This window comes from Phocoena phocoena, chromosome 10 (genome assembly GCF_963924675.1).
Source record: "Phocoena phocoena chromosome 10, mPhoPho1.1, whole genome shotgun sequence".
Lineage (NCBI taxonomy): Eukaryota > Metazoa > Chordata > Mammalia > Artiodactyla > Phocoenidae > Phocoena > Phocoena phocoena.
Genome location: NC_089228.1, coordinates 73,865,656 through 73,889,690, shown reverse-complemented (window position 1 = coordinate 73,889,690; position 24,035 = coordinate 73,865,656). Strand labels below are relative to the sequence as shown.

Genomic DNA, 24,035 nt, shown 5'->3' with positions numbered 1-24,035 from the left:
ATATCTTTGGCAGCACATATACTAAAACTGGGATGAAACAGAGAAAATTAGCACAGCCACTGCACAAGGACAACATGCAAATTCTGTGAAATGCTCCATGTTAAAAAAAATACTGTGATAACACCTCACACCCACTAGGATGGCTACTATCAGAAAAACAGAAAATAACAAGTATTGACAAGGATATGGGGACCCTTGGTGGGAATGTAAAATGGTACAGCCATACTGTGGAGAACAGTATGGTCATTCCTCAAAAAATTAAAAATAGAACTACCTTATGATTCAGCAATTCCACTTCTGGGTATATACCCAAAAGAAGTGAAAACAGGGTCACAAAGAGATATTTGTATGCCCGTGTTCATAGCAGCATTATTCACAATAATTAAAATGTGGAAGCAACCCAAGCATCCATCAACAGATGAATGGAGAAGCAAAATGTGGTCTATACGTACAACGTAATATTACTCAGCCCTTAAAAGGAAGGAAATTCTGACATATGCTACAACGTGGGTGAACCTTGAGGACATTATGTTACAGTGTGGATGAATCTTGAGGACGTTATGTTAAGTGAAATCAACCAATCACAAAAAGACAAATACTGTATGATTCTACTTACATGTGCTACTTAGAGTAGCCAAAATCATAGAGATGGAAAATAGAATGGTGGTTGCCAGGGGCTGGAGAAAATGGGGGAACAGGGAATTATTGTTTAACAGGTACAGAGTTTCAGTTTTGTAAGAGGAGGAGTTTTGAATATGGATGGTGGTGATGGTTGCACAACATGAATGTACTTAATACCACTGAACCATACATGTAAAAATGGTTGAGATGGTAATTTTTATGTGTTTTTTAACCACATTAAAAAAAACTGGAAAAATTACATACTGGGAAATGTTTTGACATGAATTCTGACAAATGCATACAATAGCGTAAACCATCTCCTATGAGGAAAGAACATTTCCAGCATGCCAGAAAGTTCCCTCAAGTCCTTCCTAAGTCTATGTCTGCCCTACCCTCAGAGGCAACCACTTTTTTAAAAATCAGATTAGGGAATTCCCTGGTGGCCCAGTGGTCAGGACTCCGCGCGTTCACTGCCAGGGGCCGGGTTCCAACCCTGGTCAGGAAACTAAGATCCCACAAGCCTCATAGCACCACCAAAAAAAAAAAAAAAAATCAGGTTAAAAAATTATTTTCCCTGTTCTAAAACTTTGTAGAAATGGAATCATGAAGTACGTATTCTGTGGAAGTCGTCTTTTTTTTTTCTCTTTTTTAAATATCTTGATCTAATTTAGTTTATTTTTATTTATTTTATTTATTTTTGGCTGCTTTGGGTCTTCATTGCTGCACGCGGGCTTTCTCTAGTTGCAGCGAGCAGGGGCTACTCTTCGTTGTGGTGCACGGGCTTCTCATTGCGGTGGCTTCTCTTGTTGCGGAGCATGGGCTCTAGGCACGCAGGCTTCAGTAGTTGTGGCACGAGGGCTCAGTACTTGTGGCTCACGGGCTCTAGAGCACAGGCTCAGGAGTTATGGCGCACGGGCTTAGTTGCTCCGCAGCATGTGGGATCTTCCCGGACCAGGGCTCGAACCCGTGTCCCCCGCCTTAGCAGGCGGATTCTTTATTTATTTATTTATTTATTTTTTGCGGTATGCGGGCCTCTCACCGTTGTGGCCTCTCACCGTTGTGGCCTCTCCCGCTGCGGAGCACAGGCTCCGGACGCACAGGCTCAGTGGCCATGGCTCACGGACCCAGCCGCTCCACGGCATGTGGGATCTTCCCGGACCAGGGCACAAACCCATGTCCCCTGCATCGGCAGGCAGACTCTCAACCACTGCGCCACCAGGGAAGCCCAAGCAGGCGGATTCTTAACCACCGCTCCACCAGGGAAGCCCTGTGGAAGGCTTCTTTCCTTCAGCATGTTTTTGAGATTTATCCATGTTGCATATATCAGTAGTTTGTTCTTTTACTGTGCTAAGTTGTATTTCATCACGTGACCATACCACAATTCTCCTGTTGATGGACACCTGGACGGTTTCAAGTTCTTGGCTAATCCAAGTAAAGTTGTTATGAACATCCATGTACAAGTCTTTTTGAAAATGCATGTTTTCATTTCGTTTGGTTAAATATCTAGAAGAGGAATTGCTAGGTCATGGGATGATGTGATTTTTTTTTTTTGGTTGCACTGGGTCTTAGTTGTGGCAGGCAGCCTCATTAGTTGTGGCATGCAAACTCTTAGTTGCAGCACGCATGTGGGATCTAGTTCCCTGACCAGGGATCAAAACTGGGCCCCCTGCATTGGGAGCGCAGAGTCTTAACCACTGTGCCACCAGAGAAGTCTCGATGATATAATGCTTGATAAGGTTGGATTTAGGTCTACCATTCTATTTGTTTTCTCTCTGTCTCTATTCCTCTATTTGTTCCTCTATTCCTCCTTTCCTATCTTCTTTTTCCATTTTAACTTCTCTATTGGCTTTTTAACTATACTTTGTCCTTTTTTTTTAGGTAAAATTTACATAACAAAATTAACTGTTTTTTAAAATGTTCAATTTGGGGCTTCCCTGGTGGCGCAGTGGTTGAGAGTCCGCCTGCCGATGCAGGGGACGCGGGTTTGTGCCCCGGTCCGGGAAGATCCCACATGCCGTGGAGCGGCTGGGCCCGTGAGCCATGGCCGCTGAGCCTGCGCGTCCGGAGCCTGTGCTCCTCAACGGGATAGGCCACAACAGTGAGAGGCCCGCGTACCACAAAAATTTAAAATAAAATAAAATAAAATAAAATGTTCAATTTGGTGGCATTTAGTACATTCACAATGGTGTGCAACCATCACCTCTGTCTACTTCTAAAACATTTCCATCATCCCAAAATAAAACTCCATACTCATTAAGCAGTCACTACCTATTCCCCCCTCTCTCAGTGCCTGGCTACTGCCAATCTATACTACCTCTATGGATGTACCTATTCTGGACATTGTATATAAATGGAATCACACAACATGTGGCCTTTTGGTTTAGCTTCTTTCAGTTTAACATTTAACAGAATGTTTTAGAGGTTCATCCACATTGTCGCATGTATCAGTACTTCATTCATTTTTAAGCCTGAGTAATATTCCACTGGATGTATATACCACGTTTTGTTTATCCATTCTTCTGTTGATGGACATTTGCGTTGTTTTCACTCTTTGGCTATTGTGAATAGTGCTTCTCATTGCATTATTTTTGAGTGTTTGTTCTACAGCAGCTATTTTCAAGTGTTTTGGTTTCAGGCCCCCTTTACACTCCTAAAAAGTATTGAAGACCCCCCCAGAGAGGGGTCTTTTATGTGGGAGATATAGATAAAATTAAACTAAAAATTTTATTTATTTTTAAGTAAAATAAACATGAAAACCATTACATGTTTGCATAAACAACATGTTTTTATGAAAAATTTATTTTCAAAAATATACTGAGAAGAGAGGCAATGTTTTACATTTTTGCAACTCTTTAACGGCTGGCTTAATAAAAGACAGATGAATGCTCAAATCTACTTCTGTATTCAATCTGCTGGGATATGTTGTTTGGGTTGGCATATATGAAGAAAATACACCTTACAAACATACGTAGTTGGGAAAAGGAGGACCTTGAAGACCTCCTGAATGTGTTTGGGGACCCCCAAAGTCTTTGTACCACACTTTAAGAACCACTACTCTAGGCATTATGACATATATCCTTAACTTTCCAGAGTCTACCTAGAGTAAATATTATACCACCTCATGTAAAATATAAGAACTTTGCAACTGTATAATTCTTAGTCATATATATTACATAACATAAAGGACAGGAGCAATTAAAAAAAACTATACAATTGCAAAATTCCTTTGCTTCAAACAGTTAAATGTGTTTTAAAGAAACTGAGGGAAAAAGATAGCCTTTTATATTTATTCACAGTCACCATCCCCAGTGTTCTCCATTCACCTAAAGACTCGACTTTCTGTCTGGTAGTACTGCCCTTCAGCCTGAAGAATTTCCTTGTGGTGCAGTTGGCTGACAATAAACTCTCTTAGTTTTTTGTTTTTGTTTTTGTTTGGTTTGGGTTTTTTTTGGCCCCGACGCACAGCCTGCAGGATTTTAGTTCTCCGACCAAGGATCAAACCCAAGCCCAGCAGTGAAATCGTCAAGTCCTAACAACTGGACATCCAGGGAATTCCCACACGCTCATTTTTGTCTTTAGCCTTAAAAGATATTCATCTGAAGTAAAGCATTGTTCCATCAAAAAAACCCCAAAAAACAAAAACAAAAGGGCCTCCCTGGTGGCACAGTGGTTAATAATCCACCTGCCAATGCAGGGGACACAGGTTCGAGCCCTGGTCCGGGAAGATCCCACATGCCGCAGAGCAACTAAGCCCGTGTACCACAACTACTGAGCCTGTGCTCTACAGCCCGTGAGCCACAACTACTGAGCCTGCATGCCACAACTACTGAAGCCTGCGTGCCTAGAGCCCGTGCTCCACAACAAGAGAAGCCACCGCAATGAGATGCCTGCACATCACAATGAAGAGTATCCCCCGCTCGCTGCAACTAGAGAAAGCCCGCGCGCAGCAACAAAGACCCAGCACAGTCAAAAATAAAATAAATTTTTTTAAAAAAGTAAACACAACAGGAAAACAAAAAGATATTTATGCTGCATATGGCATTCTGGGTTGATAGTTCTTTTCTTTCAGCACTTTAAAGATGACTTTCCAATGTCTTCCGGCCTCTATCGTGACTATCTCTTTAACATAATTTTAAAATGTTACAGGCTAACACTCTCTTATCTCTTTCTCCACCTTAAACAACAAAGCTTCCGAAGGAGGGAGGGTGGGAGGAGCCATATATACATACATATATTTTTCATTATGCTTTTGTTTAAGGTTTGAGTTTTAAGATTTGAGCCATGATACTAACTAAGGCTGTTAGATGAGATGAGGGCCTGTATGGATAGTGTTTAGCACTCAAATACGGGCCAAGGTTCAGGGCTTCAAACACTTCCCTGCAAACACCCTTACTCATGCCTGCCCCCCTCCCTCCATCACACTCAGATGGCAGAACTGCAGCCCTAATTACACCCAATAATCCATCTGCTCTGTGCTTGCTCCTGAGCAGCTAAGCATGGATGGAGAAAATCCCATTGTGCTGATCAGTTTCAGTGTAAATCGAAACCTCAAATCTTAAATGAGCAGCCAATGCTACCAGCTAATCCTACCGTACTTCCCTAGTAAATCTTCTCTCTTTCAAGACAGCAATTTCACCTCTTCACCTCACTGCATATTCATTAAGGAAACAGATGCTTGAAGGTGAGTCCTCCCTCGCCTTCCCAGCCCTAGATCCACTGACCTATTGCATTTGTATCCAGATCTCCACCTCTTATTGTAATGGAAGGAGTGTCCTTGCTTGTGGCTGCAGACTATCCCTCCACTTTGTACTGAATTTTTCAATCCCTTCAAGTACTTAAAAACTTGGCTACTGAAATGATCCTCTCATTCTCTTGCTTTGTCAGTTTCTTCTCCATACTGGATCATACCCATCTGCATACAAATAAGACTTAATGTTGCAGTTCTTAAAAATAAATATGCTGGGGACTTCCCTGGTGGTCCAGTGGGTAAGACTCTGTGCTGCCAATGCAGGGGGCCCGGGTTCGTTCCCTCGTTGGGAAACTAGATCTCACATGCATGCTGCAACTAAGAGTTCACAGCTAAGAGCCCGCATGCCGCAACTAAGAAGTCCTCATGCCGCAACTAAGAAGCTTGCATGCTGCAACTAAGACCCGGTACAGCCTAAAAAAATAAACATGCTCCCTAGAGCCCACAGCCTCTTCCAGACTCTACTTTTTTTTTTTCTGCTTCTCTTTTTCTGCAAAATCCCTCCAAAGTTGTTTCTATTTCCTGTCTCTACCTTCTCACCCCCGCTTCTCACTCCAGTTGGGCTTTCCATCCAACCATCTCACTGAAACTTCTCCCACTTTGCCCAATCCATTCATTAGGTCTCTGCTCTTATCTTGTTCAGCCCTCAGCAGCACTTGATACAGCTACTCCCTCCTACCTGAACATCATCTTCTCTTCCAGTTTTCCTCCTAACCCCCATGGCTTTCTCAGGCTTCCCTGCAGGGGTCTCCTCTTCCAGCTCCCCAGAATACAGGCCAGGACATGACTCTCCTCTCTTCTCCTCCATCCTGCTCTTCCACTAGGTGCTCTCATCCAGGACCACCAATGTACCAGTGACTCCCAGATCTATAGCTATAACCCTGATCTTGCTTCTGCACTCCTGACTTTTATATCCAACATTGAGTGACATCTCCACTTGGATGTCTAAACTTAATGTGTCCAAAACAAACTCTTGATTTCCCTTCCACGGACCTGCTTCCCCAGGCTTTCTGAGGTCAGTGAATGGAAACACCACCTACCTAGTTTCAGGTCAGAACTTAGAAATTGGTCTTTTCTCTTTCCCTACATCCTATCCATCAGCTACATACATATATATATGCATATATGTGTGTATGTATGTATGTATATATATATATATATATATATATATATATATATAGTAGCTCTATCTCCACATATAGCCTGAATCCAACCACTTCTTGTCTCCACTGCTGCAGTCCTATCACTTCTTTCTTGGAAAACAACATCCTAATGTGCGTTCCTGCTTCCCCTCTTGTCCCCATAGTTCATTCTCTCCCAGGGGAAAGATCTTTCAAAGGCGTAAATCAGATCATGTTGCTCCCTTACTTAAAACCCTCTAATGGAACATTTTATCTGTAACTATATATTCTCCCTGTCTGTGTCCTCTATAAAAACCTAGAAACAATGATTAAACCAGTAGCAATGAGCATCCCCAGCACCCAGTTTGTAGTTCTGAACTATGGTTTCCCACTAAAAGTAACCAGGATTTTTGGAAATGGCTGATTCCAAGTCTGGGGTAAGAAATGTCTGGGGTTGGCAAACTTTTTTCAAAGGACCAGACAGTATCTTAGATTTTGCAGGCCAAGAAGCAAAATCAAGGATATTATGTAGGTACTTATATAACCATTTAAATGTAACCATTTAAAAATGCATAAGGACAAACCCGAGCACTGCGACCCTCGAAGGTCCACTAATCCTTGAATTTCCGATCCCAGGAGGCTCCGACCCTTCCACCCCACCATCTGCTCTCCCAGCTCTAGCTGGGTTCCCGAGAGCGCCGGGCGCCGCTGCCGCTACCCTCCCCCGCCGCTGGTCCTTACCACCTTCGCGTCTCTTAGCAACAGGCCGACGCAACCTCCACCCTCCCTAGACTCCGGGTGGGGAGAAGGGGAGCGAGCACGCATGCGCCCAAGGAGCTCCCGGCTCCACCCACCCTCTCCGGGAGAAAAAGGAGATCACTGGAGCACCCAAGCCCAAGGGCCTGGTCCCAAGCCAAAGTCTGTGTCCACACTCTTCCCACAAGTCCTCTACCACACCCTTGGCCTGGTAGAGGAGAGGCAGCAACAGCACCACCATGGAGCCTGGTAGAAATACAGAATTTCAACATCACCCCAGACCTACTGAATCAGTGTCTGCATTTTTAACAAGATCCCGGGAGATTCCTATGCATATTAACGTTTGCGTTGCTTTCACAATAAAGCGTTGCTTTATTTAAGGCAAAGCCATAAATAAATACATCGGGGGCTTCCCTGGTGGCACAGTGGTTAAGAACCTGCCTGCCAATTCAGGGGACATCCCTGAAGCCGATCCCTGGTCTGGGAAGATCCCACACGCCGTGGGGCAACTAAGCCCGTGTGCCACAACTACTGAGCCCGTGTGCCACAACTACTGAGCCCGTGTGCCACAACTACCGAAACCTGCGCGCCTAGAGCCCGTGCAACACAACAAAGAGTACCCCCCGCTCCCCACAACTAGGGAGAAGCCCACACACAGCAATGAAGACCCAAAGTAGCCAAAAATAAATTTATTAAAAAATTAATAATAGGGGTTTCCCTGGTGGCACAGTGGTTGAGAGTCTGCCTGCCGATGCAGGAGACGCGGGTTTGTGGCCCTGTTCGGGAAGATCCCACATGCCGCAGAGCGGCTGGGGCCATAAGCCATGGCCGCTGAGCCTGTGTGTCCGGAGCCTGTGCTCCGCAACGGGAGAGGCCACAACAGTGAGAGGCCCACGTACCACAAAAAACAAAAATTAATAATAAATACATAAAAATAGGAACACTTCTTGTAGGTTGAACTTTTAACCTAGACCCTAAAAAACAGCCTTTATGATTTACAAGCAGAAGTTCCCACAGCCGAGTTCCTTATGCTTAGCAAGGGTGAAAATCCCCTCGTGTCTCCTCTGACCATCCGTCCAGGACGAATGCATCACTGACCTCAGGTTCCTGCTCTCAAAGTCAGTGGGGAAATCAGGAAGGCCAATTTCCATTCCCAGTGTAAAGGCATTACTTCTTATGAATAATGTGGAAAGAGAAGGCTCAAAGAATGGGCTCCTTGGGCTTGCCAAAATAAGTAAGTCAGACAGCAACATAAGGGCAATTCCAGCCCAAGGGAAGGCAATACCCAAACCTTGCTGTACAGCAGCTCCCAGGAGACAGACCCCATTTCCATTTTAAACCCCCAAACGAAATTTCTATTATTATTAAGACATACGAGAACTCCTAAGAGAAGTTCTGAGGTCAGTAACTTCCCACTCTGGTGAGTTGTCTCCATATTCATCTGTCTTGGGAAACTGCAGAACTTAAATTTAACTTCCTCATCAGATGACAGTGGCAAATCAGAATAAGCACATCCCAATCCTAGAAGAACCACTTTGCTTCACTGGGGAATATCAAAAAGAAGAGACTGACTCACCAGAGGACACCACATTCCAAAAAAAAAAAATCATTTTTAATGGCAAGGACAAAATAACAAGATGGGGGGGAAAAAACGTTCTTCAAACAGAAAACAACCCAAAATACCCATTTCTAAAAATCCATGATACATACTACAACATGGATAAGCCTTGAAAACATTATGCTAAGTGAAAGGAGCCAGTCACATAGGACCATATATTGTATGATTCAATTTATATGAAATGTTCAGAATAGGTAAATCTTTAGATAGAAAGTAATTAGTGATTGCCTAGGGCTGGGAGGCATGCAGGAATTGGGGGTTAATAGCTAAAGGGTATGGGGTTTCTTTTGGAGGTGATGAAAATGATCTCAATATTCTAAAAGTTAGATAACAACTCTGTGAATGTACTAAAAGCCATTTGAATTGTGCACTTTAAGTGGGTGAATTGTATGGTATGTGAATCATATTTCATTAAAGCTGTTTGGAAAAAAAAATCCATGGCTCCACTCTAGATCCACAATAGTCTAAAAACATGGAGTTCCTACTATGATGCAAAGACTTTCTGGGCAAAATCTGAAGGAGAAAAAAAGGTGACGTCAGTACTGGGTAGAGGACCTTACTAGATTTCTCTAGCAAAACGCTCCCATCTCAATTTGGGGAAGAATTCCACAGTCTTGTCTCGAGATCATGAATCTCACAGAAATCCCCATCTGGCTTTAGGTTCCTGTTCCAAAAATACTGGAAAAACCAACAGGCAAAACACTTTCAAAACAACACCTTTAATCTACGTGGGCAAGGGAAGAAACAGAGGATCACAGGATAGATGCCATGGGTTCTGTCAGAATACAAAGTCGAGAATTCATTATCACTATAGAAACTCAAGTCCAAAAAAAGAGTACACATTTCCCAAGGAAACTGTCTTCGAAGTCCCTGAAAAACATAACTCACAAAGAATGGTGGCCAAAAGAGCTCAGCTGGATGGCTGAAGCCTTAGAGGTGATCACACTGACCTCAGCTCTGCTGCCCCTATTGGGCTTTAACTTTATCAAATTCTCTTCTCTACCTGCTTAATTTCCCACACCAAGAGCAGAGGGTATCAAGAGAAGCCCGTGAAGAATCTGGCTCCACCCACAAATGCTTGTGTTGGCCTCATGGTCACAGCTGTTACCATGGAGAGTAGGACAGAAAGGGAGGTGGAAAAGGTGTCTCTCTTACCCTAAAGCAAAACACACAAAACCCTAGGGCATTGGGAGGGAGGGAGGGAGGGGGAGGGAGAGAGAGAGAGAGAGAGAGAGAGAGAGAGAGAGAGAGAGAGAGAGAGAAATCTCTTCAGCAATCATCCAAGAGCTTCGACCTGCCCTGATGGCCTGGAGTCTCTCTAATCCCCAGGCACATTAAAAGACCAAATGTTATTAAGCAGTTAATAATGGAACAGATGCTGCTTGGCTTCTGTCTTCGCTAAACTCCTGCTCCAAAGGGCCTGCTTCACTCCGTAAGAACAAAATGGCCATTTCCAATGCCAAGGGCAAAAATAACCAGGAAGTACACAGCACACTGTCTGACACATAGTAGTTATCAATAAATATTAGTTGAATGACTCTTGAATGAATGCTGATATCACCTCCCTTGGCCATCTCTGCCTTCTTCCCTCAGCCTGGAAACACACACACACACACACACACACACACACACACACACGTATACATACACCACACAGAGTTGAATCCACACCTTTTCACTGCAACTGTATTTGTAACCTTGCAAAATTAATAAACATAACTGTATAAACAACAAGGTCCTACTGTATAGCACAGGGAACTATATTCAGTATCCTGTGATAAACCATAATGGAAAAGAATATGAAAAAGAATGTATATATGTATAACTGAGTCACTTTGCTGTACAGCAGTAATTAACACAACACTGTAAATCAACGATACTTCAATAAAAAATAAAGAAAAATAAAAGTAACATGGAAATGAAAAAATTAAACATAATTATCATTGCTATAATATATATTTCTGGAGAGCAGGGATTTTTGTCAGTTTTTTTTTTTTTTTTTTGCTCTGTGCCTTGTGGCTTGCGGGATCTTAGTTTCCCCACCAGGGATCCAACCCCGCCCCAGCAGTGAAAGCTCCAGAATCCTAACCACTGGACCACCAGGGAATTCCCTGTCAGTTTTGTTACTAATGTACCTTAAGCGCCTAAAATAATGCCTGGCACACAGTTACCTCTCAATGAATATTTGTTGAATGCCAAATGAGTTAAGGGCCTACTGTGTTCCAGGCCGCTTGTGTTAGATGGACTCTGGCAGGCGCCTCCTTCCCAATCACCTCCACCCGGAGGCAGAAGCTGCTTTGACTCTTTCTGTAGCCAGGGGTCGCTGTAGGAAACGCCTGGTCTCCTTCTCAAGTTACCTTCTATCCCGCACTGCCCTTTGACCCCGTGAAGTCATTGCCCCGAGTTAAGATGGCGGCGTCGGTGGCAGCTGCAGCCGGGCGACTTCGGCGGGCCATTCGAAGGACGCCGCAATGGCGGGGCCCCAGCCGTCGGGCGCTCTCATCCGAGGCCCCTCCAACCCAGGCCGCGGCCGTGCGGGACGCCTTCCTGAGCTTCTTTCGGGACCGGCATGGCCACCAAGTGGTGCCGTCCGCTTCCGTGAGGCCCCGCGGCGACCCCAGCTTGCTTTTCGTCAACGCGGGCATGAACCAGGTAGGGACTGAGCCACGCTGATCCGGGCGGAGTTTGTGACTTGTTCCTGAGAGAAAGGCGTTGCGGGATTGGACAAAAGAAGCGAAGGGCGGAGCTCCTAGCTTTCGGGGGAAAGAGGGCTGTGTGTGGTTAGGCTTCGAGATTGGGGCGCAAATTAGGGCTTGGAGAGGGCTCCACCGGGCAACTTCTGAGTTGAGGTTGAGTTTTAGGTCCAGGAATGGCGGGTGTGGAGTCCCGTGGGGGAAGTCTGGCTTCATTTATTAGTTCTTTAAATAAAGATAAGTCATTCATTAAAATAGATGTTGAGCACATGCTACGTGCTAGACTGGGTTCTCTAAGCTTTTGACTTTGAGCACCACTAACCTTCTCTAGACTTGCTCTATTTCCAGCCACCAACACATTCCTCCTTCTTTTACCTTGCTTATTTTACTAGCAGAGTCTCTGTTTCATGATTTATTTACCCCTTGTCTGCCCAGACACACCAGAGATGGGTGCCCCCACGCTCCCAATGTGCCCCCCTGGCCTCTCAGGGGCACGGTGAGCCTTCACTCTGAACTACCATCTCTCTCCACACCCTCCACGTTTCCCTTCTGCTGAGGGTCTGGGCTATCTCTCTCGCCCTTCATCTGTTTCCAGTTCAAGCCAATCTTCCTGGGCACTGTGGATCCACGAAGCGAGATGGCAGGCTTCCGACGTGTGGCCAACAGCCAGAAATGTGTGAGGGCTGGAGGACGCCACAGCGACCTGGAGGATGTGGGCCGAGACCTTTCCCATCATACCTTCTTTGAGATGCTTGGCAATTGGGCCTTTCGGGGGGTATATTTTAAGGTGAGTCTCCAGGAAGCCCTGGAGTTAGGAAAGGGTCAGTGGTCAGCCAAGAAGGGGGTCAAGGTTAGTCCTGTCTCCACTCTTAGAGTCTGCTTAGGGAGGGCTTCAGACCAGACACAGAGGCAAAGTGCTAGATGAACACTTATAATAGGAATGTGTCTCGTTTCCCTGATTGGGTTGTAAACTCCTTGAGGGCCAGGACTATGCCTCCCGCCTAATGGCTGGTCAGTAATTATTGTATGAACAAATGGTGAGACACCAATACTAAAGTGCAGGAGTTAAAAATCATCCCAGGCTAGGGTGGAGAGAGGATTTCATGGAGAAGGTGGGACTTGAAAGAATGTAGGATTCAGAAGAGGGAGGAAGCTTTCTATGCAGGAAAAACTCAGAATGAGAAATAGTCATGGCTTGTTCTGGAAACAACGTGGGCAGTGGAAATAGTTTTGTCTTAAGCTGAGGGCTGAACTCATGTGGCTTGATTGGAACTTCAGTGGGGCCTTCTTCTCACCCATTTTCCTCTTCCCAATGGGTTTGCACTGCACTGCAGGAGGAGGCTTGCAGCATGGCCTGGGAACTGCTGACTCAGGTCTATGGGATCCCTGAGGACAGGCTCTGGGTCTCCTACTTTGGTGGTGACCCCAAGGCTGGGCTGGGCCCGGACCTGGAGAGCAGGGACATCTGGCTCAAGTTAGGGTGAGTCCACCCCCACTTATGTCCACTCCTGGAGCACAAGAGGACTGGAAAATAGAGACTACCAGCGAGTCTCGGCATATCCCGGGACGGTGTAGGGTCAGCCCTGTTCCGCCTCCTGCTGAGCTTAATGGAAGGGTTCTCCTGGCAGAGGGGGTCCCAGGTGCTGCCTTTGTCTGCCCACCACCCGTCTGGCTTCCTTCCCAGGGTGCCTGCCAGCCGCATGCTCTCCTTTGGACCACAGGAGAACTTCTGGGAGATGGGGGATACTGGCCCTTGTGGGCCCTGTACTGAGATCCACTATGACCTGGCTGCTGGGGTGGGAGCCCCCCAACTGGTGGAGCTTTGGAATCTGGTCTTCATGCAACACAACAGGTAATGGGGTGCGAGAGCAGGAGGGAATTCCCTGACTGGAAGTGAAAAAGTCGGCAGTCAGGACACTTTCATCCATTTTTTATAAAAACAAACACTTAAACGGCATTTACAACGTGCCAGGCATATTTCTAAACACTTTTCAGATCCTCGTCTTTGCCCATAACAGTTGAAACTAGTCACTGCTGCTCTCCAGACTCTGCTCTCTTATATGATGGAGTTGAACTTGATCTCTTAAGATTTTCTACCAGCCTTGACATGTCTCTTTCTAAAGCAAAGAATTGTGTCCCAGAAAGGGGAGGCCTGGGTCCAGCCAAGGGCCCAAGCAGAGGGTGAAGGTGGAGATCACTCTTTATGAGAAAGGACGGGACCCAAGGCCATCGTCATCTGCTTTTGGGGGTGGGGGTGGGGGGATGATACTGCCCTCTGGTTCCTCCCATTGTCAGCGCCCCAGGACCCTCCCCCATCCCTTTATGCCACTTGAGCATCTGCCTCATACCTGTAATCCTGTGGGGGGCCTCACCTTGCATACCCTTCCTGGCCAGAGAGGCAGATGGAAGCCTGCAGCCCCTGCCCCAGCGGCACGTGGACACGGGAATGGGCCTGGAAAGGCTGCTGGCCGTGTTGCAAGGCAGACGCTCCACCTATGACACCGACCTCTTTTCCCCGCTGCTCAGTGCCATACACCAGGTGAGCCCACCTCTTCCCTTCCAGAAGCCCCTCTGACCTGCTCTCACCAGTGCTCACTGCCATTGCTTTCCATCTTTGTTGAGAACTCAGAATATTTTCTTGCCTGTGGGGACAGTGACCAGCCAAGGATACAAAGGTGTCAGATGTGAGGCTCCGATTCATATTTACTACCTGATGTTCCTCCTGACTCCTTCCTTCCTTCATTTGTTCAAAAAATATGTGTTGGGGCTTCCCTGGTGGCGCAGTGGTTGGGAGTCCGCCTGCCGATGCAGGGGACACGGGTTCGTGCCCCGGTCTGGGAGGATCCCACATGCCGCGGAGCGGCTGGGCCCGTGGGCCATGGCCGCTGAGCCTGCGCGTCCGGAGCCTGTCCTCCGCAACGGGAGAGGCCACAGCGGTGAGAGGCCCGCGTAACGCATAAAAAAAAAAAAAAAAAAAAAAAAAAAAATATGTGTTGAGTGCCTACTTTGTGTTAAATCTTTGTGCTTGGTTCAGGAGATACAGCAGTAAAGAGAAAAGAGATCATGGAGATTACATTCTAGCCTAAGAAATAGGTAATAAATAAATGTATTAAAGAACAAGATAGCAGTTTACAGATTGTGAATAGGCAGTAAACCTGGGTGATAGTAATTGGCAGGGGACAGGGGGTAGAGAAGAATCTTAGATGACATGTTTGGGGAAGGCTCACCAAGGAGATATCTCTGAGCTGAAACCTGAAAGAAGAATCAGCCACAGGAAACTCATTCCAGGCAGAGGCAACAGCAAATACCAAGGCCCTGGTGCAGGAAAGGAACAAAAAGTGGCCAGCCAGCTAAAGTAGAATCACGTGGGATACAGTTGGAGTGTGTGTGGGTTCGCTCTTGCTGTATAATAAACCACCTAACATTTTGTGGCTGAAAGCAGCGACCATTTATATAGCGTACGAGACTGTGGACAAGCAATGTAGGCTGGGCCCAGCTGGGTCACTCTTGGTCCTGTATGAGCTCACTCATACATCTGTGGTCAGCTGCTAGGCAGCTCTACTTCTGGGAGTTGGCTGGCTGTCAGTTTAGGGCTGTGGCAATGACCGGGTTGTATGTCTGTCATCCAGCAGGGTAGCTCGGGCCTGTTCACATGACAGGTTGGCAAGGTTCCAAGAAGGAGAGTGGAAGCACATGAGGCCTCTTGAGGCCTGGGCTCAGAACAGTGTCATTTCCACCACATTCTGTTGGCCAAAGCAAGTCACAAGTCTAGCCCAGATCCAAGGGATGGAGAAATAAATTCTATTCCTTGATAGGAAGCACCTGTAAAGTCACGCTGCAAAGTGGCATGCACACAGGAAAGGGAAGGACTGTGGCCAATTTTGCAAACAGTCTACCACAGAGAGGAAGGCAGGAGTCAGATCTTGTGGGGCCTTGAAGTCCAAAGTGAGTCTTTGATTCTAAATGTGGTGAGATGGGCTCCAAGGTGGGAGGGGCACGGTCTGACTGACACTTTTAAAAGGCCACTCCTGTTGCCGTGTGAAGGATAGGCTGGAAGGAGACCAGAACAGAAGCTGAGAAGCCAATTGGGAGCCTATTTCATAGTTGAGGAAAGATAATAGGGTGTGTGTGGCTTAGGTTGGTAGCAGTGGAAGTGGAGAAAAGTAGATTGATTTGAGAGATCTCATGGAGGTAGACACAAAAGGCCCCACTGATGGATTGGATGGGGAGAGGAAAGAAAGGCAAGCCTGGCTCCCGAGTTTTTGACTTGAGTAATGTGGTGAATGGCAGGACTGTTTATTGAGAGGGGGAAGCTTGGGGAAGAGACAGGTTTGGAGCTGGATGAATCAAGCACTCTGCTTTGGGGCACAGCTTAATGTATTCACAGCTCACACACTCCTTCCCTGCGCCCATAGAGGCTGTAGAGGCAGGTGTGGGGAATGAAGAACACCTGGGTGGGACGGTCCTGGTTCAGATCTCGGATCTGCTCTTGAATTGCGTGCCCTTGTAGAACTTAGCTTCTCTGAGTCTCACTTTCCTCTTTTTTTGTTTGTTTTTATTTTTTTCCACTTTTTTTTGGTCTAGTCTTTGTTTTGTTTTGTTTTTCTTCTCCACTTTCCACTTTAACACCTTCCAGAACAGGAAGTTTTAGGGATTAGACACCGTATCATTCAAGTACCCACCCGGTTCTGATAATAGAAATTCAGTAAATGATCACAGCTGTGCTCTTTGCCTGTGCTGAATGTGGGCCCCAGGAGGCAGGGACTGGCTCTCTTTCACCTTTGAAGCTTCTCTGGCCCACGCCATTCCAGATGCGGTCAGCTTTAGGGGTGAGGGCAGATGCTCCAGGAGTGATGGAGAGTGTCCCTCCTGGGCCAGGGCAGGCAGGGCCGGCAGCCATGTCTCCTCTCCTGCTTCCCAGGGTTGCGGGGCACCCCCTTACTCGGGCCGGGTCGGGGCAGCAGACGAGGGGCACACAGACACAGCGTACCGTGTGGTGGCTGACCACATCCGCACGCTCAGTGTCTGCATCGCCGATGGCGTCTCTCCTGGGATGTCTGGTGCACCGTGAGTCTGGAAGGGCTACCGCAGGGGCAGGGGCTGCTGGGGGTTGCAGGGGAGAGGAGGGAGGAGATGGAGAGGTGGGTCGGGTTGAGATGGCAGGAGGAGGGGGAAGCGAGCACACACTCTGGACCTTGCCCTCCCCTCGCCGCTCCCTGCTGACCAGGGTCTGCTGGGGGCTCATCTGGGCTCTGAATCCTTCTAGGCTGGTACTTCGTCGGATCCTCCGTCGAGCCGTGCGGTTCTCTACAGAGTTGTTGCGGGCACCACCTGGCTTCCTGGGCAGCCTGGTGCCTGTAGTGGTGGAGACACTGGTAAGGGCAGAGCTTCCTCACTTCCCTGGGCCTCCCTGGGGTCTCAGGGAGCCTGTCGCTGAGCCCATACAGTGCCCCGGCCTGGGTTCCCCACCCTAAATGTCCAGCCCAGCGTCCTGTCAGTGGGCTTACAAACAGCAGGGAGCCTTCAGGAGGCCTTCCGGCCCAGGCTGCTGAGCCTCTGACCTCGGGACCCCCTTCTGCCCGTATCAGTGCCCCTCCCCCCAGAGAAACTTGTTCCCCATTTGGATCCCTCCCCCGTCCATCAGCCTCTCTGAGTCTCCATGGCAGGTGTCCCCAGGGAGGCCCAGGGTGGAGGTGCAGAGTGGGCTGGCTGCTTTTGACACCTCCTCAGCCCTGTCTGCCGCCCCCAGGGAGGTGCTTATCCGGAACTGCAGAGGAACTCAGCCCAGGTACTAGACTTGGATGGGGGACGGAGGGGCTCCCCCTCAGGAGACCCGGCTCCAGCCCTGCCCTGCCCCCATTCAGATAGCCAGCCTGGTGACAGCGGATGAGGAGGCCTTCCTGGCCTCCCTGCAGCAGGGTCGGCGGGTCATCGAGCGGACCCTGAGGCGCCTGGGGCCTTCCGATGCGTTCCCTGGTGAGCAGGGCACCTGGCCGAGGTGTGAGGGACCCACTTAGGCGAGCCAGGCCCAGGCCTCACATCCCGCCTCCTCCCCCACGTCCCTCTCCCCGTACTCTCTCTCCAGCACCCCCTTGCTTCTCCTCACTTACGTGCTGCCCAGCTGGCCCTGCCTCTGGTCTCTGCTTTCCAAGGCTGGCTTCATGCCGAGAATGAGCTTCTCACCTCCTTTGAAATCCCATATGCCAAGGGAGGACCCTGGGCTACCCCCAGCTCTGGCTTTGGGGCCTGAAGGTGACCCCTCTCCCGGGCCTGCCCAGTGTGGGGAGGGGGCACTTGTGCTTGGCACCCAGTGGCTTCTGTGTGGTCAGAAAAGCCCTGGCCCTTACTACTCCCTCACTTCTTCTCCCTCCCTCCATCCTGCCCCTCCTCCCTCAACACCCATTCTGTCCCTCGTCTTCCTTTCTCATAGCCGAAGTGGCCTGGTCCTTGTCACTGTCTGGGAACCTGGGGCTCCCCCTGGACCTGGTGAAACTGATGCTGGAGGAGAAAGGGGTGCAGCTGGACTCTGCTGGACTGGAGCGGCTGGCTCAGGAGGAGGCCCAGGTACAGGCTGGGGCACTTCCACACAGGGCTCTGCTGGGACAGGTTGGCCCCTTCCCCAGCCCTGAGTTCTTGTGGGAGGAGCTGCAGCTATTGAGGAAAACAGGAGTCTGAGGTAGGGTCTGTCCCCTCACTCAGGCCCCGCCCACAGTCCATGGAGGGGAACGCTAGTTCAGTGGGCCACACAGAGTAGCAGAAGGGGAGAGGTCAGCACAAGGTCCTAGAGAGGGGCCGTCAGGGGCAGCAGTGGGTGAGGGAGGCCTGGTCCTGAGAACCCCACACGAGGGTGGTTCACGAGCCAGCCCGGGGTCTCTAGCAGCCAGCCCAGCCTGAGGGCTTATTCCAGAGGGGTGCAGTGTTCACACAACTGTGTGGCAGGGACAGGGCTCTCCGGAGACTCAAGTCCCATTGCACTCTCCGTGCACCCCTTCCGTGCACACACGCCTGTCCCGCAGCACCGGGCACAGCAGGCCGAGCCAGTTCAGGAGCAGGGACTGCGGCTGGACGTCCACGCGCTGGGGGAGCTACAGCGCCGAGGGGTGCCCCCAACCGATGACAGCCCCAAATACAACTACTCCCTGCGACCCAGTGGCGGTTATGGTGAGAGCCTAGACTGAAGTGGGTGGCCACAGGCTTGCCTGACCGTGATTGGGAAGGACATCAGAGACCAGCTACCAGGCCTGTGCCTTCCCCGGGGTAGCCACTGGGGTTCTCTGGGGGCCCCAGCTGGAAGTGCCCCCCCAGCCTTGTGCCTGTTGACTTCAGGGAAGGCACAGACCCACATCCTGCATCCCAAGCCCCTGCCTGGCACTGATAACCATCCTTGGCCCTGGCAGAGTTCGGCACCTGTGAGGCCCAGGTGCTCCAGCTGTATACAGAGGACGGAACAGCCGTGGCCTCTGTGGGGGAAGGCCAGCGCTGTGGCCTCCTCCTGGACAAAACCAACTTCTACGCCGAACAGGGAGGTCAGGCTTCCGACCGAGGCTACCTGGTGCGGGTGGGACTGCAGGTGAGCCCCCCCAACCCCCCCTCACACACAAAGCCTCCTGCAGGAGGCAGACCTGAGCCAGAAGGGAACCAAGGGGAGGGAGAGGCTGCAAGCACTCAGTGCCTTGGCCCTGCCCTCCCCTAGGACGTGCTGTTCCCAGTGGCTCGGGCGCAGGTCTGCGGAGGCTTCATCCTGCATGAGGTGGCAGCCCCTGAGTGCCTAAAGGTGGGGGACCAGGTACAGCTGCACGTGGATGAGGTGAGGACCCCACCCCTGCTGTTCGTGATGTCCTGCAGCCCCTTTTCTCTCCCCATCCCCACCTACACCCAGGACCCTGGGTGACAAAAGTGTTTCAGGCCTGGCGTCTGAGCTGCATGGAGAAGCACACAGCCGTCCACCTACTAAACTGGGCGCTGCGGCAGGCCCTGGGCCCTGGCACAGAGCAGCGAGGGTCCCATCTCAATCCTGAGTGGCTGCGCTTCGACGTGGCCATGCAGGTGAGCAGGGCACAGAGGGGCAGCCTTCAAGTGAGGCGACGGGCTTAGAGGGAGTCTGGTAGTGTGGGAGTTTGGCCAGTAAGGGGGCCTGGGCTGCCTCTCGTTCAGTCACTGGAGGGCGTTGGGGGGGGGGCTTCCCATCAGGCTCCTCCTGCACCAGTGAGGGTTAGGCTAGCCAGTGTGTGGAGCCATCCCTTCACCTCCAGCCACCCAGCTTCCTTGTCCCTGCTGTCACCCAGGCCATTCTTGCTCAGGCTGAGCTGCCCTCTCCCTTTACTGCCATCCTGTCTCCTTGTACCTCTGGCTCCAGTCCTCTGGGAAGCGCTCACTGACTAAATCTCGTTCCACCTGATTACTCCTTGCTCCTGCGTCTCCCCCATCCTGTATTTCTCTTCCATTGGCTGACCCTTGTTGTAAGCTCCCTGAGTCCAGAGCCTCCATTTTCTGTCTCTTCATCAACTTTCAGTGCCTAGTGAAAGGCCTGCAGCTTCCGATAGGCCCAACCCCCAGGTAGCTTTCTAAAGAAAACAATTGTCATCTCTACAAATGTGTATTGAGCACATGTTATGTACTAACCCCTGTTCTAGAACCTGGGGGTAGTTCAGTGAACGCTGACCGCTTCTTCATGCATCACTCCCAGGCATGGGGCTGACTGCCTGTTGGTCTGTCTGTTTCCCCCCAACGCCCCTAGGCCCCATTGACCCCAGAGCAGCTCCGGGCAGTGGAGGGCACTGTGCAGAAGGCCGTGGGGCAGGATGAGGCCGTGTACATGGAGGAGGTGGCCCTGGCACGCACTGCCCATGTCCCTGGCCTGCGCTCTCTGGATGAGGTATGCTGGGGGAGCCCACGGGGTGGAGGTTGCCTGCCCGCCCTCCCCACCCTCCCCTCCCCTCAGGTCCCTTAACAGACCTGTGCCCTCTCACTGTCAGGTATACCCAGACCCTGTGCGGGTGGTGTCTGTGGGTGTGCCTGTGGCCCAGGCGCTGAACCCAGCCTCCCAGGCCGCACTGCAGACTTCTGTGGAGCTGTGCTGTGGGACGTGAGTCACTCCTCTCTGCCTGCTCTGGCCTGGGGCCCTGGACCTCCTCCCTTCCCTGGTCTTTGGAGCCACCAGCCCCTGGTTTGGAGCTCAGGCTGCTCTTTTCTCTCCCGTCGTCACCCCGGCTTCCTCCTCCCTCCCTCTGCCCACAGACACCTGCTACGCACAGGGGCTATAGGGGACCTAGTCATCATCGGGGAGCGCCAGCTCGCCAAGGGCACCACCCGCCTGCTGGCCATCACTGGGGAGCAGGCCCAGCAGGTCAGCACGCCAGCAGGGCCTGGGAGGCTTCTGGGTGTGGATGGGGGTCAGAGAGCACACAGCAGCTGCTCTCAGGCCAGGGGATGCCCAGCAGCAGAACCAGTGTTCATACCTGAGCACCAGGACGGCCCTACCAGCTGCTGGTAGCTGGCACCTGTTGTGATTATTTGGTACCTTGATGGGTCCTGATTGTTCAGTGTTTCTAACTTGGTCCTGCCCAGGAACGGGTTGAGAGTGCCTGTCTTGGAGAGGGAAGGTAAGCCAAGCAGTCCTGACCATCCGGTTCCCTCCCTGCAGGCCCGAGAGGTGGGCCAGAGCCTGGCCCAGGAGGTAGAAGCAGCCGCGGCGCGGCTGAGTCAGGGCAGCCGGGATGTGGTGGAGGCTCAGCGGCTGTCCAAGGAGATGGGACGACTCACTGATGTGAGGGCCACCCCCAGCATGGAGCTGTCCCCTCCCTCTCCTGGCCATGTTCCCTTCCCCGTGCATTCCTGGACCCTGCCCGTCTCTCCCCAGCATTCCTGTTAGACTTCAGCTGGCCCAGATATTTGTCGGTTGTCTGCAGGGTGGGATGTGGTGGGTGTGGTCTCTTCCCTGGCCTTGCTGGTGGTCCCTGCCTCAGAGACCGTGGCTCAGGGAGGGCAGGGATTGTTGTACTGCTTCTGACCATAGGCCGTGGACACTGCCGTGATGCCCCAGTGGCAGCGGCGGGAGCTTCAGGCCACACTGAAGGCGCTACGGCGGCGTGCCAACACTGCTGTCAGGAAACTGGAAATGGTGCAGGTAAGAGGAGGTCCATCTGCACCCAGGGGGGGCAGATGCCAGGCACACCCAGCAAGGGTCAGAGATGCTCTAGCACGCACGCTGAGAAGCCTCAAAGCCTGGCAGGGGGTTGGGGGTGGGTGGCAGCTCCCCCCTCTCCTGCCAGCTGAGTGCCATCATCAGGCCATTTCCCCACTTCGCTCTCTGCCAAACTGGGTATCTCCCCCAACTCCCAAGTCTGGCTCAGACTCTCCCTCCAGGAAGCTGACTTGATGGCGCCATTCAGCCCTAATTGCTCCTTGACTGTGGATCCTTCCCCTCCGCCCCCTCCCACCCATCTGTGCTCCAGCCTTAGTCCTTTCACCTTCAGCAGCTTATTTGTAGGGGCCTGGAGCTATGATGAAAGGGAGGAGGTGAGGGGGGGGAGGAAGAACCCAGGGGGGACCCAAAAGAAGGAGGCCATTCTAGGCAGAACCCCTGGCACCTTTGCTGGGGGAAGGGGGCCGTGGGAGGGGATTTCTGGACTGGGGCTCAGTTCAGAACTGGGGGCTGATTGCCTCCCAGCCCGACCCCCGTGCTGTCCTTCCTGCCTCACAGGCTGCACAGAGAACCCAGGAGCTGCTACAGCAGCACTCGGAGGGGCCCCTGATTGTGGACACAGTTCATGCTGAGTCCCTCTCAGTAAGTGTTGCGATTGGGGATGGCCCCAGGGTCTGGGGAGGGGAAAGTCCTGGCAGGGAGGAAGCTGGGGGTGTGGGGAGCTGTGAGGTCACCATCTCCCCTCCCTTGTGCAGGTGCTGGTGAAGGTGGTCCGGCAGCTGTGTAAGCAGGCGCCCAGCACGTCTGTGCTGCTACTCAGCCCCCAGCCTCTGGGGCAGGTGCTGTGTGCCTGTCAGGTAGCCCAGGTAAGGAAAGAGGGAGGGCAGCTCCCACCCCACCCGTCTCCTGGTCCAGCTCTCTGATTCCACACCTTTTATTCCTTCCACACGAGGGAGCCACAGCTGGGTAGAGGCCATCTCTGCAGATACCCCAGGGTGGGGATAGGACCACCTCCTTCTCCCTAACCCACCCCCTCCCCCACCCCACCCGCGAAGGCACCAAAAGACTCCTTAATTCCTACCATGCCACCTCCAGGCTGCACATTTCTTGCGAACAGGTAGCAGCCATTCATCAACCTCCACTCATTCCCAGCCCGTCATCAACCTCCACTCATTCCCAGCCCGTCCCTCTCGTGTCTCCTCGCCTGATTACCCCCACCATGTGTCCGGCTCGGGAGAGGGTTCTCATCGCCATGACTCCACTCTCAAAGGTACATTGAGTGGATGGTGGTAGGGAGAGCTGCTCTACATCACTGCCCCTTCTGTTTCTGTCCCCAGAGTGCCACGCCAGCCTTCACCGCAGAGGCCTGGGCGCTGGCTGTGTGCAGCCACATGGGGGGCAAGGCCTGGGGCTCTCGAGTGGTGGCCCAGGGCACCGGAAGCACTGCTGACCTGGACGCTGCCCTCAGTACAGCCCGAGCCTATGCCCTCAACAAGCTCTGATCCAGGCTCACTCAGGGACTCACAGAGACTAAAGAGACAACAGACAGGCCAGTGCCTGGAGCCCTGAAGGAGCGAGCAGAACCTCCCCGGAAGGTAAACAGAGGACTAGAGCCTGGAGGCCAAGCAGCTGAGCCGAAGAGGACCGCCCTGGGCTAGGCTCTGAGTGGACACAAGAAGATGTGGGCTGGGGGAGGCAGAAGTGGGCCTGGCAAAAGGCCCCTGCTAGTTGAATGTGAAGACATGACTGTCCCGTCTGTGATCATTAAAAAGTATTTCACAGCGGATAGGAAGCTCCAGAAGGTTCTTTTGCCTAAAAAAGAGCAGGCTTTCTCCTCCCAGCAGCCTGGAATGGGTGCCCCGTGACTAGTCTGACCCCTCACACTGGGCTGAAAGGCCACCCCGCCTCCAGATCAGAGCTCTCCTCGTCACCACGAGTGCTTGGACAGGCCCTGTGTGCCAGCTTGTTCTGGGCGCCCACCAAGGCCTCCCTGGCCACCAAGATCCATTCACTGTCACATAAAAGTCATGAGAGCCAGGTACATCCTCTCTGGTGTCACTTATTCCATTAACAACAACTTCTCCTTTTAATGAAGTCTCTGGTGATTTGTTGACAAAATGACAGGTACTGGTCAGTTGCTGAGAATGCAGCAAGAACCCACCAGACTTCCTGCCCGTGTGGAGTTTGCTTCCAGTGGGGAAACAGCAACGAAGAGCAAGAAGAGGGTGGCAGACTGGGATGAGGTCTGCAGAGAGAGCGCAACCAGGCAGTGGAAGGGTGGGGGTGGCATCCGGGGCCGGGTGTGAGCCACGTGGACCTCCAGGGGAAGAGCCAG

General features: G+C 51.1%; 1 protein-coding gene and 1 non-coding gene across 2 annotated transcripts; both read left to right on the top strand.

Annotated features, from left to right (window-relative positions):
* On the top strand, positions 1–105 carry LOC136130079 (U6 spliceosomal RNA). The gene has a single exon (XR_010656283.1). It is a non-coding gene; the product is annotated as a U6 spliceosomal RNA (small nuclear RNA).
* An 11,161-nt stretch (positions 106–11,266) lies between these two features.
* Positions 11,267–23,503, top strand: AARS2 (alanyl-tRNA synthetase 2, mitochondrial). Its single transcript, XM_065885356.1, has 22 exons — positions 11,267–11,515; positions 12,152–12,343; positions 12,891–13,036; positions 13,241–13,408; positions 13,951–14,095; positions 16,478–16,623; positions 16,823–16,931; positions 17,306–17,344; positions 17,421–17,532; positions 17,987–18,120; positions 18,573–18,717; positions 18,954–19,126; positions 19,250–19,363; positions 19,462–19,602; positions 20,294–20,431; positions 20,532–20,641; positions 20,794–20,902; positions 21,200–21,322; positions 21,572–21,682; positions 22,259–22,342; positions 22,456–22,566; positions 23,038–23,503. The coding sequence occupies exons 1-22, from the start codon at positions 11,273–11,275 to the stop codon at positions 23,200–23,202; spliced, it is 2,958 nt and encodes a 985-aa protein (XP_065741428.1). The 5' UTR covers positions 11,267–11,272; the 3' UTR covers positions 23,203–23,503.
* The last annotated feature ends 532 nt before the right edge of the window (positions 23,504–24,035 follow it).